Source organism: Ilyonectria robusta (assembly GCF_021365365.1).
Source record: "Ilyonectria robusta strain PMI_751 chromosome Unknown BGZ61scaffold_12, whole genome shotgun sequence".
Lineage (NCBI taxonomy): Eukaryota > Fungi > Ascomycota > Sordariomycetes > Hypocreales > Nectriaceae > Ilyonectria > Ilyonectria robusta.
The window spans coordinates 243,593-256,272 of NW_025764446.1; the positions used below are offsets into that span (position 1 = coordinate 243,593).

The 12,680-nt window shown below is 56.5% G+C and overlaps 2 protein-coding genes across 2 annotated transcripts; both read right to left on the reverse strand.

Annotated features, from left to right (window-relative positions):
• Positions 1-295: 295 nt before the first annotated feature.
• BGZ61DRAFT_44817 (uncharacterized protein) lies at positions 296-3,177 on the reverse strand. The gene has a single exon (XM_046245438.1). The coding sequence runs from the start codon at positions 2,745-2,747 to the stop codon at positions 375-377; it is 2,373 nt and encodes a 790-aa protein (XP_046103091.1). The 5' UTR covers positions 2,748-3,177; the 3' UTR covers positions 296-374.
• A 5,693-nt stretch (positions 3,178-8,870) lies between these two features.
• On the reverse strand, positions 8,871-10,196 carry BGZ61DRAFT_533424 (arginase family-domain-containing protein; the record flags this gene model as incomplete). The annotated part of the gene is made up of 3 exons (XM_046254002.1): positions 8,871-9,463; positions 9,526-9,982; positions 10,068-10,196. The coding sequence occupies 3 exons, from the start codon at positions 10,194-10,196 to the stop codon at positions 8,871-8,873; spliced, it is 1,179 nt and encodes a 392-aa protein (XP_046103092.1).
• Positions 10,197-12,680: the final 2,484 nt, after the last annotated feature.

Genomic DNA, 12,680 nt, shown 5'->3' on the forward strand with positions numbered 1-12,680 from the left:
CCTGCTATCCACCACTGGTGCCGTCTACAATTCGCACTCTCCTACACATTTCAGCCGTGAGGCCCCCGCTTCTCCGGGGACTATTAATCACAAACACTCCCCCTTCGTCTCTCCTTTCCAAGCCCATGGAATAGGAAACCCAAAGGTGAAAAACGTCTCGCGCAGGGCGGAATACCCGGGAAAAGGCAGATCCAACATCATACACCGAATGAGGTAATTATCAAGAAAAGGGATGAAACAAAGAAATGAGGCGTGTGTAAACCCAACATGAAAGGACAAGGCACAGGACCCGTTCGGCAATTACAACAATTAGGCAATTTTTCCCGTTACTTCTCGACCGCGCAGAGAGTGAATTTGTGAGATGCAGGAGTTCATTAGTTGGCAACTTCTTCCTCAACCCATCCGTTCAGTCCACCCTGGATAGCTAGACCGAAGCCAGATCCCATGCCGCCAAAGCTGGCCTGATACTGGTGACCGCGTCGCTCGCCATCACCATTGGGCACTCCGTTGCCTCCGTTCTCGAAGCCGGGCGCAAGCACAGGCAGGCTCACGGCTCGGTTGTGTTGACCACGAGGTCCAGGGGCTAGGAGGCCACCAATGGTGGTGGCTCCGGGCCCAGCACCGTTCGCAGGGAAGCCGTTGGAGATGCTGGCCGATTGGCCGTGGCCAGAGATGGGAACCTGCTGAGGGACATCCAAGCCCATCTCACTGGGCGAGGGCTGCGCAGTACCGAAGAGAGCATTCTGCTGGACAGCAATCTGCTGGTGCTGCTGGTGCTGTTGCTGGTGGGCCTGGTGCGAGACCTGGTTGAGGTACATGGTCAGGGGGTTGCTGTTGGCGTTGAAGAGCGCTGCTGACTGTTGAGGAGTGTTGCCGTTGGTGGGTGAGCCACCGTTCTGGGAGCCGTTGCTGTTGCTGTTGGGTGCAGGAGAGGTGACACCGTCGCCACGGGGGGACTGGTTCTGCTGCATCTGGCGAGGGGGGTTGCCACAACGATCCTTGCCAAAGTTTACCTTGAATTTCTTGTACTCCTCCTTGCCTCGGATAGCCTCGATGGCCTTGATGGCGTTGGCAATGTTGGTAAAGTTGACAAACGCACAGCTCTTCTCGCGAAGAGTGTTGACCAGCTCAATCTCACCATACTCGGAAAAGTCCTGGCGGAGGCGCTCCTCGTTCCAGGTCTCGTCTAGGTTGCCGATGTAGACGTTTCGTGACGCACCACCACTCACAGCCAAGGCAATGGCAGGGGGGAGGGCACCCGAGTGCTTACCCCATCCGATCTTGAGGCGGCGGTTGTGGATCATCAGGCCCTGAAGGTTGCTGAGAGCGTAGAAGGACGCCGCAGCGGTAGGGTCGATGAAAGTGACAAAGCAGATGTGCTTGTCGGGGATGTAGCGGATGTGGTGAAGCAGACCACCCCTGACCACGTTGCAAATCTCCTCAATGGTCGTCTCAGGGTGAATGTTACCAAGGTAGATGGTTCGGTTGCCGAGGTTGTTGATGCCGCCAGCAGTGGTGGCAACGGCAGCAGCCGCAACGGACTGCTGAGCCAGAGCGTTGGAAATGAGATCGCGGTCCGCACCGGTCAGCATGTGGGCATAGCCGGGGGCAATACCAAGGTACTGAGCGGCGTTTTGCTGCTGGGTCTTAGAAACGTAAGCGCAACGATCCTTGCCGTAGTAAACACGGCGGGGAGCCTGCCACTTGGGCTCCTGGGGGAGCTGGGAGACGGCCTTGATGGCATTGGCAATGGACAGGTAGTGGACGAAGGCGATGCTCTTCTCACGCACGATCTTGACAGTGTCAATGGCACCGAACTTGCCAAGGTCCTCTCGCAGCTCATCGTCACTGATTTCCTCGGGGAGGTTACCAAGGTAGACATTACGCGAGGCGCCAGACTGCTGAACAGCCAGGGCGACGGAAGTCGGGACCTGAGAGGGCTTGCCCCAGCCAACCTTGATATCCTGACCCTTGATGCAGAGCTTTTTCAAGATGGCATCGGAGTGGAAGTGGGTGGCGGAGCTGGCGTCCAGGAAAGAGATGAAGGCGCAGTTCTTGTCCGGCAAGAGGCGGACCGACTCAATTTGACCGCTCCTGACGTGGCCCAGAATCTCCTCAGCAGTGGTATCCGGGGGAATGTTGCCAAGGTAGACAGTGCGGCTAGTTCCGGTGACGACGCCAGAACCCATGGACACGGGGGAGGTGGGAGGGAGGGGGCTCTGCATGCCGAACCCGCCGGTAGGAGACTGCGGCGGGTAGAACTGGGGAGCTCCGTAGGTCGAGGGAGAAACCATGGTCTGGTAAGACTGGGGCGAGATGTTCTGCTGGATCGGGCTGGTCATTCCGTTCTGCTGCTGGTTGTTGAGGTGCTGTTGGGCCTGCTGGAAGCCAGGGAGGCTCTGGAACTGAGGGCTACCAAAAGCGGCGGGAGTGCCTGGCTGGAAGGGGCTTCCAAGCAGCAGCTGCGAGGGGAGAAGGGGAGTGAACTGCATGTCAAAGGCAGTGCCCGGGGTAGCCATGTTCTCTCCATTGCCAGACGGCTGCTGGGTCATGGGCTGGGTGTTAATGGAGGGAATGTTGCCACGTCGAGGATGGCGGTCAGCGAAGCCCGAGATGTTCGAGTTGAAGGCGCCGTGGGAGAAACCAGTGTCACTGTTGGAAGGCTTCGAGACGTGTCCTTGGTAACGGTTCTGCTGAGCGCCATTGGGGGCGCCCTGCTGGCCGACGGGTCCATTGAGGTCCTGCATACCGAGCAGATGAGGGGGGACAAGGGAGTCCCGCCCGTTGTGCGAGAGAACAGCCGTTGTGAAGATTTGGACGTGCCGAGTCAGGGCACGAAGCAAGGAGTGTGAGAAAGGATCAGCCAAGCTTGTTAGAACAGGCCAGTGGGTGAAAAGGGGCTCTCAAGAGCTCAAAAGGCAGAAGCAAGTCAAGTATGCAGAGTAATTCTGACAGAAGTCGAGGATTATAAGGCGATGTGGTATCCAAAGGTGAACAAGTGGAAGCAGCTCGTGGAATCGAGGTAGGTCGTCCCAGCAAGCGACCGTTTAGTATGTATATAGGGTGATCGAATCTTAAGAGCTTCGGCCGAGTCGAGAAGGATCGCGAGGCAAGGCGGCAGCTGCGGTAAGAGGTATAAGCGGCAGAGAGCGAGCGTATCGAAATAGTCGAAAGAGTCGAAGGAGAATAAGCGAGAAGCGCGTAGGGGGGAGCTCAAGCGAGCATCCAGGGGAAGCAAGTAGAGAAAGTATTAAGAAGGTAATACAGACAGAACGAGCGTCGACCGAAGCCGAAGAAAGACGTGTCTCAAGAGAAGGAAGCGAGACGGAACAGCATCTGAGCTGGAACTCGGAGGCAGGGTCCAAAGGATTCGAGCCAGGAGAGAAGGGAAAAGGGAGAGAGGGAGAGTCCTTGGAGGAGGAGGGTGAGTGGGAGGTGGGAGTGGGTGGACTGTGGAGAAGAGAGAGAGACAACGAGAGAAGGCGAGAAAGCTCGGATTGGAGAAAGCGACCACGTCCAGAACCAGGACCACGGGGAGCCTGAGGCCGGAAAAAGCACAAAGCAGTAGGAAATAAGGCCAGGTAATAAGGCAAAAAGAGGCGTCAGGTCAGGGAGGGAGAGGAAGAGACCAGCCGACCGGGTAGGGAGTGAGGGTGGAGGAGGTAGGGTGGATATGGGTGGAGGTGGAGAGAGGGATATGAAATGAAGAAAATAATAGGGACGCCGAAAAAGGATGGCGGAGACAAGAGAGACAGATGCAGACGCTGAGCTGAGGCGTGGTGGCGGCGTTGGCGGCGGTGGAAGGAGCCCTGAGAAGGGGACTTTTTAGGAGAGCGACGGGGGGAGTTTTAGGGGAGGGGACAGCTGGAAGCATTGGGGATTTGGGGGGTGTGTGCGTATTTACGAGACGCATTTGGGAGTGTGCTGTAGCAAGTCGCAGTTGCAGCATTAGAGAGAGGGGGGGGGGGGGAGTTCCGAGAATCAGGACAGGACAGGACAAACATGCGCCGGAGAACGCGCAGGAACAGGAACCAGAACAAGCCAGGGGCCAGCAATTGAGGCTTCAGCTGGAGGCTGCATGCCCAGACAAGGTACCTTGACCGACGACGTGGTACATAGCAGTGGCCAGGTGAATAGCCTTCCCGGTAAGGAGGAGTTCCAGCGAGCAAAAGAGAGGCTAAACGGGGAGAAGGCCACCACCACAGCACAAAACAGGACAGGGGACAGGAGCCCAGAACACGTAGCACAGGGGAAAGCCAGCGCCCCAGTCCTCAGTGCCCCAGGGCGAGGGCGACAGGGGCAATCAGCCTAGCCAGGGGGGGGACGGATCGAATCGACCGAGAGGATTGGCCAGCACCAGCAGCGGCGACGGCGGCGGCGGCGGCGGGTGAAAGCGAGACGGTCGGCCACCGGCTCTGGGGCGACGCAGGACGATTGCCCAAAGAGGACGAGATTGGAATTGGCTGTGGCGATAGTTTAATGACGGCGACAGGGGGCATGGTCGTTGATGCTGACACCGCTCAGCGGTCCAGACGAGGCCGCTGTGTGCGACATGTTTCTGTAATTACAGAACGGGGTGGAATACGATACGTACGGGGGAACTTGGTTTGTTATCTTGGTCTCTTGGTCTCTTGGTCTACCGGTACTATGTAGCTCTTTGGTCTCAACATTCAGTCGACACGTCTCACGTCCATTACCCGTCACAGGTCCTGTACCCAGCTCAACTGCTTTGTGGGGAGCCGGCTTTGTGCACAAGCAGCCCGTGAATCGAGGAACCCCTGAACGAACCCCCCCCCCCTACTTACCGTTTAGGTGTCATATCCCCCCCCCATTGGGAGTGCGTATTAGTGCGTACGTAGCAGGACGTGTTGTGCACGCCCGGCCAATCATCCCCCGTCCACCAAGTCCACACGCTCCCACACGGCGCCGGCTTGCATGCATCTACCTCAACGACCACGCGACTCTACCCGTGATGAACAGCGGCCAGGTACTGTACTTGAGGCCAGCCGCGTGCTCCAAACACGCAATCCATATAACGCAAGCCCAAAGATGGGGATTGAAACAACCGGGATGTCTATCGATGCTGGGTGTTTCGACTACCATTTTGGTTTAGCTTGGTCTATCCGACCACCTGCATACGTAGTAATACTCCGTACCTGAGATGGCATAATTTAGGTAATTAGGCCCAGATACACAGTCATCCATCATCTCCTGTGTGGGTGGCTGTACATAGTAACTTCCCCTATCTCAACGTCCGTATTCCGGGAATTCAGCCCTGTCGCCTGCTTTGACAGCGCATCGCCTGCAGAATTCCACCACCCACCCAAGGTAGGCAATGAATGAATGGAACCTGGGTGATCCCTAAGTACCTACCAAAGGGAGGCAAGAACCGTGCAATTACCTGCTCTCCGCTCTCCCAACCGTTGGGTCTAGGACTCTAAGACCTCTAAAACCTTGTTTTCCTTTCAAGACTCGCCCTCCATGCCCCCTTTTCATTCATTAGCCAACCAGCAATCTTCCCACATCACATCCCAAGGCGGTTCATCCATCCACCATTTATTCATTCATTTCATTCATGCACACGCCATCCCATCAACTCCTGGCTTCCTTTCCTAATAAGGTCACACAATCATCAATCATTCCCTCATTGATTTCGATCGCCCCCCACCTTGAGATTGATCCCACCTCATGTCACTTCCCGATGCCACCTCGTTCCCATCCCTTTCTAGAAAAGTTCCCACCATTGCTGTCCATGCCCTTGTTAAGTTTCCTATTGTCTTCTTCAACCCCCCCTAAACTGGACCCCTACGCAGCAAGTAGCGGATAGCTAACGGCAACTAGGAAAGGCGTAATGGGTACTGTCCGTTTCTACGCGCTAATATACCGGGCACAACGCTGGCGCCGCCCGAAACCTTGGGGACCCTCGTGTGTTGGGTTGGCTTTCATCCAACCGCCCGTACTACGTTATTTGGTAGCGACCTGACTGGTGGTGTGTTCCGTATGTACTATTGGCAAGCAGCAGCCTGGTTAGCGCTGGGCCATGCTGCCGTTGTCGTGTCACCACTTATTCACAACCATCATGGCACAAGGGGGGGCGCTTGACTTGCTTTCGATGGCATTCCCGTGAGGCCCCATTCTCTCGTACAATACCGGCCCGGCAAGTTGAGCAATTCCAAGCCCACTTGCATTCACGGCGGACTCCTCGCCGCATGCCCTAGTTACTGTGAAACAGCCGCAAGGGGGTCAGCCTCCCACGGCCACCGCCTTTGCAACCATGGGGTTCTATTTTGGGAAGTGTCTCAGGCGTTTCCAGATGCACCAGCCGCGTGGGACCTCGACACCCAGTGCTGCGGGAGAGGAGAGAGGGTGCCTCTGGACTCTGCTTGGCCTGGTGAGTATCCGAGGCCCTCCGAGTGTCCCTAAGACCCGAGCATGAGCATCAGCAGGGGGAGCTCATGGATGTCATGGATGCCATGGATGGATGCCATGGATGTCCGATGCGATTCCCGCTCCCATGAGGGAACGGTCACGACAGCATCCCCGCCAATGGCCGTCTGTCTATGTCATTGCCACCAATCCCACCGCAGCGCCTTAATCATTCCCTGGGTTGTTGGAGTGTTAGGTCTCCCTACCCCTACCGTTCTTTATGCCTTACGCTTGACACTCCATTCCTGGGCCTGGAAAAAAGCATGGCCATCTTCCTCACCCAGCCCCTCGGCTCCCTTACAGAGAACGCTTGACAGGATGCGAAACGACACCTAGCCTAGCCCAGTCGGACTTTTACATCGCGGGAATCGAGCCGACCCCAAGGACAAATTCTGGACAAGAGGACGCACTCTAAAATGCCATCAATCATCGATCATGTCATCACGGGCTTTTGCCTGTCTGCGGCCCTCTCCACCGACCCCATCGTTGCGCCATCCCACCATCTCGCCATCTCCCGTGCCGCCGCACCATCATTTCCATACCCCGTCTCTGGATCCGTAGCACGCAACATAACATCCGCACAACATACGCGGTCAAACAGTAGCTTACGTGCATCCCTTGGCTCATTCACCACAAGCGCCTCATCCCCACCTTTTCGAATTGGCTCCGGCCAAGCCTACGTTGGTTTGGTCGGACGGCCTCATTCACTATTGAAACCATTGAAACCATTGAGGTCCAGTATCATTGTTAGCCGGCACCACCTCCCTTGAATGGGAAAGCATCGCTGAAGCATCGCGCCACCGTGATTAAGCCTGATTGAAAGGCCTGGGAGCCAATGATTGTGGCTTTGGGGTTCCTTTCAGCCATCCCAGCGGACGCGGACCAGGTACTAGGGTATTTGCACATTGCTTCGACTTTATTCATCCCTTGTGGAAAGCCACATGTTTCTTCCACATCACAACGGCAGAGACACAAGCCGATGCCCAATCCACGGGGTTGAGTCCCGTTCAGGGCCTAGATCAAGGACATTCGCCTGCAGCGGACCCTGGCTCAACCGAACCGTGCCGCCTAGTACGCGATCGCCTCCGTCACCTGAAACTCTCTCCCATCACGGCTCGAAGCGAAAACTTCGTTTACCGCCAGAAGTAGCAAGCTTTTCGACTATATTGAATGTGTCCTCTCAACCTCTCCATCTAGGACTCGCCCTCGCTAATCCTATCGCCCGGTTATTCACGCATTGCGTCGTCCACTTCGTCAGGACTTAATTCAACGTCCGTCTTGGCGGCACCCAGGCCTCCTGGCATGGCTTTCAGCAACCCATGCAAGACGCACATCATTGGCCCCGTGTGCTGGCTCGCCATGCCTGTGAAGAAACTCGGCCCATATCCACTCTGAGGCAAGGTAACGTGCCTATTGATTGATGTTTATCGGGACTCATCGTCATCATGACATTCGGGCGCTGCAGGAGCAAACTCCCTTCGCTGGTCTGTGTGTCTGTCGTGGTTAACCATAATTCATGGCTTTCATTGCTGTCCATTGTCATTAAGCCGCCAACAATATAATATCTCTGACACCAACATCGGACGGTCGATGCCTATTATGACCCGCAGTCGCTAGGGTTTGTCTCCCTGGAATAGACCTTATTCTCCACGTGAGAACACGCCAGAACGACGGGTAGATGGCATCCCCCATCTCTCGTTTACCTCAACAACGTCACTACGAGAGAGACATTTTGTCAAGCATATAGAGGATCCCGGCCGTCGAGTCGTATTCGTGTCCTTCATCCGTACGATCGATGACAACAACCTTTGGAAATCGGGATTGCTATTTCAGGGCGTCTGCCATGAAAAATCATCAAGGATGATCTCGGCTTGACAAGAGTAAGCCTGCGCTGCCCTACGATATCGGCGAGGAGAGAGGTCAAACTTCCACCAGGAATTAGACGTACTCGGGTCCTCCCTAATCGTATGGCATATATTTGACGAGCTTTGAACTAAGCAATGTCTTGCCAAAGGTAGTCGAAGTCGACTCCTAACGGCAGAGACCAGAGGCAACTTCCTAGAGGTAACACAGTTGCCCCTAGGAAACTGCATCACGTACTTGCTCAACTAACGAGTTGCAGACCATGTCATGATAAGCAATTTGGTATCAATTGGTTTTCGTCTCCTCTTTCATAACGCTACATATGCTCATTGTATACATTCTTGCGAGTCGGAGACTCCGTCATCTCGTTAGATCGGATGCGTCATGATCCGTCATGCCTCATCGGCGTACATGGCAAACCCGCTCTCATTTTTACAGTCCTCCAATTGGCAGATCCTCATGTGAGTATCATTGCCGACATCTTCTCACAGATTCAAACGTCATCTGCCAACAACCACTCCGGGCTGTAGGATTGGCTGGCCTCAGAAAGATTCCGATATATTCCTGCCCTGCCATGCTGTTTACAGCTCATCCTTGGCGTCACCGTGGCCTGAATCCCCCTCCTTGCCCATATCCTGCTGTCCGCGCTTGACCATGGAGGTGATCAGCTCATACACGACCTGCGCGGCAGCCAGCGACGTCTCCTCTCCATTGCCCTGGTACGCAGGGGACACCTCGACGACGTCGGCGCCAACGAGGTTCAGTCCCTCGATACCGCGCAGGATGCGAATGAACTCGCGAGTGGTCCAGCCGCCGGGCTCGGGGGTGCCGGTACCGGGAGCAAAGGCCGGGTCGAGGACGTCAATATCGACGGACAGGTAAACAGGGTTCTCAGTGCCGAGCGCGGACATGATGCCCTTGATGATGCCCTTGACACCAATATCGTCGATCTCGTCGGCGGGGAAGCGGATCCAGTTCTGGGCGGTGTCGTCGATGTTGTCGGCCCAGTCGGTGCCGCTCAGGCGGGTGCGCAGACCAGCGTGGACGGAGGGCTCAGAGGACGAGTTGGAGAGGAGGCCCTCCTGGTTGGCCATCCAGAACATGGAGCCGTGGGTGAAGTGGGTTTCGCCCCAGTACGAGGGGTAGGCGGCGGGGTTCCAGGTGTCGAGGTGAGCTGGCGAATGAGTGTTGCCAACTAAGGTTTCTAGAAGCACGGAGATGCAGATATAGACTCACCATCGAAGTGGAGGACCTGGATCGGCTTGCCGTAGACCTCGGTCAGGGCGCGCAGCGCAGGAAGGGTCAAGCTGTGGTCGCCACCGAGGGTCATGAGCTTGGGCTTGGGGGCGAGGGCGCTGACGGTCCTCCTCCGGCCGAGCTGCTTGAGGGCCTGGGTCATCTGCTCGCGGGCGATGTTGTTGTCGATCGGGGTGATGGGGATGTCGCCGCAGTCGACGACCTTGGCCCAGTTCTGGTACGGGTTGATGCCGGCGCGGGGGTTGAAGCCGCGGAACGACGTCTGGCGGGCCGAAGCCTGGCGGATGGCGCGCGGGCCGAAGCGGGCTCCCGGGCGGTACGTCACGGCCGTGTCGAAGGGCGCGCCGACGATGGCGATGTCGAAGGGCTCGGTGGGCTCGGTGAGGCACTTGACGTGGTTGAGGTGGGCGAAGGTGCCGATGCCGTTGAAGGACCACTTGATGATGGGATGGTCAGTTCATGCTGCCCCCCTCTCATTTCGAGCTTCAATTAGGAAGATCCAGCAAGGGATATAGACCAACCTCGTTACCCCATTTCGCCTGGAGCTCGGCCAACTCCTCCTGGGTCCATTCCTTGTCGTCATGATCATGGCCACACCCGGCAGACAGCCCCGCCAGGGCCAGCAGGCTCAAGAGGGCGGTACACTTCATGGCGTCGAGGGTCGGTATCTGCAGGTTGCTTGCAGAGCTTGTAACGGAAACACAAGCAAGAAAAGAAACCAGGAATCAAGGAGGAGAAGGCCAAAGCCAATAAATACATCGTCATTAAGAAAAGCCCGCAGCCTCGCCGGCGGTGACCCCCCCATACCCACTGCCGCCGCCGGCCTCCCCGAGTCAGAAGCCGGAGGAAGGACGGGCTGCAACATTCTGGCGAGCTATCAACAGATGCATTATGCGCCGGCAATTCCCCAAGCCCCACGCACCCTCTCGAACTGATCGGCTCGACGTATCACAGGCGTCGCTTGGGCAGCCCGGCATCCGTGGCACCGCATTTCGAGGCAACAGACAGCGAGATTCCCTCCAATGCTGGACCCCGTCATGCCCGCGGGGGAATTGGAGCCGCCCGAGTAGATGCCCTATAGTACTGAGATAGCCCAGTTGATTGGCCAATCGCATCACCGTCACCGGAGCCGACTTGGACGTTCTTCCCCGCAGTGGGCTTCCGGCTAAATTTCCTTTTTTTGCAAATCTCGTCCAGCCAGAGAAAGAAGGCATTCCCGGTCAAGGCCGGCTCACCACAGCCCTATCGGGGCATACAAGTGCAAGTGGCCTTGTAAGTAGAGCCCAAGATTTATGCTTCCCACCATCCCCAAGGAAGTGTTCGGCGAGGGATCCCATGGCGTACGGCTGGTTACGTTCTAGATGACACCGTATTCTACATCTTTCCAATCAGTCTCAGTCGAAAGAATATCCAATACGTAAGACGACGAGTGGCCGGGGGGCAGTCCCACAGCGACGACTGGCGAAGGCATCGTCTGTACTTGAGTAGAGCGTGAATCGTTATGGATGCCTCGCAGAAGGCACTTATTAGCGGTGGTGTAAGTTTGCCGATTTTCTGCCCGGAGCCTGTCTGCGTGTTTCGGTCTTGGCTCGTCCCGTCTTCTTTTTTTTGGTTTTGCTGATAGGCGGCCGTTTTACTCGCCTGCATTCCCGCATTCCTCCTTGCCTTGCCACGGTCGATTTACTCCGAATCGTTGCATTGGATTGTATATGCTAGCAAGGGTATTCTCCGACATCCCGTCGTCGATCGACACTCGGTGAGGACCACTCACGTGTGCCTCGACCAGATCCAAGTCGCCCTCTGGCCAGGTCATTAACGGCCGCCCGATGGCCCAATCACCGTCCTCCCATGCGGGAATGCTCATCTCGTCCCGACAGGAAAGGCACCTCAACCACGGCTTATCGTGAGCATCAACCGGGGTTCCTCCAACATCTACCTGCTGTTTCCAGACACGCACCACTTGCTAAATGGACTCGCCCTCCTAATTTTCACCCGCGGCGGGCGTCAAACGGGACTCCAGCGGGCGGGGAAAGGCATCCTTGGCCACGTCTAGCCTGCGCCTGGGCTGCAACTAACTCGCTGCAACCGCAACTGCAGACGCCGCCGCCCCAGCAGCCCAGACGGGCGTTGCGTTGTCAAACCCACAGCATGCCGTCCCATGCATGACCTGTCAGGGAGCAGTAACTGGGTAGGGAGAAAGAGACCCCGAAAGAGTGCGAGGGAGAATGGAGGCGATCCCACTATTTCCCTCGTCCCACGAACCATATCTACCGACCTCTAGGCACTACTAGTCTGTTGTACGTTGGCAAGTACCTCCGACTTCTTCGCTCTCCATCCCGGCGGTCAGCACGCTGTGCACCGGCCCGGCGTCCAAGAGATCTTGGGTGGTTAGTGGGCAGGTTTGCCTAGTCCTCCAACACTTGCACCACTTCCACCACTTCCACCACTTCCAACAACCGCTTAAGTTAGAGGCCTATCTTAACCGTCCCAAACGTAGCTCAGCCCCAGGTGAGAGGCCACCCCGGGCATCCATGGATTTGTCGCAATCGTCCCAAGCCATTTTACACAAATCACGTCACATCCTCCACCTTGGTCGTCGGTGAGTGGCGGGCTTGGTACATCCACCGTGAGCTAGACCACCAACTGCATACTGCATACTCCATACTCCATAGGTTGTGGGCGCCGGCATCATTTGCAAAATACAACACAAGACCATCGATTTAAAATGCACTCCAATCGCCAAACTGTCCTATCGAAGCGTTCCCGCCTGGCTTTATGAATTCCCCCGCCTTCGCTCCTCCTCTCTCCGCTTCTCGCTTCCTCCCAAAGATTTCAAGAGAGAACCAAGAATAAAGAGCATTGTAGATTCCGGTCCAATAAACGCAGAAAGACTGACGGCACAAGGCTGGCTCATCAAACACAGAGACACTGTCCGGCACCGCCTTCGACGGCCTCTGCAAGCGCCCATACTCTTCATCGCCGACGCGCCCCATCTTTCGCCATGCTCATGAAACGAGACACCCGCTCCCCAAGCTTCGTTCCATTGCCCGATTCATTCCGCGTGTCAGATCGACCACAGACCCTCCGTCTCATTTCGTCTGCCCAGACCACGTCCCGCATGTCGCTACAGCCCT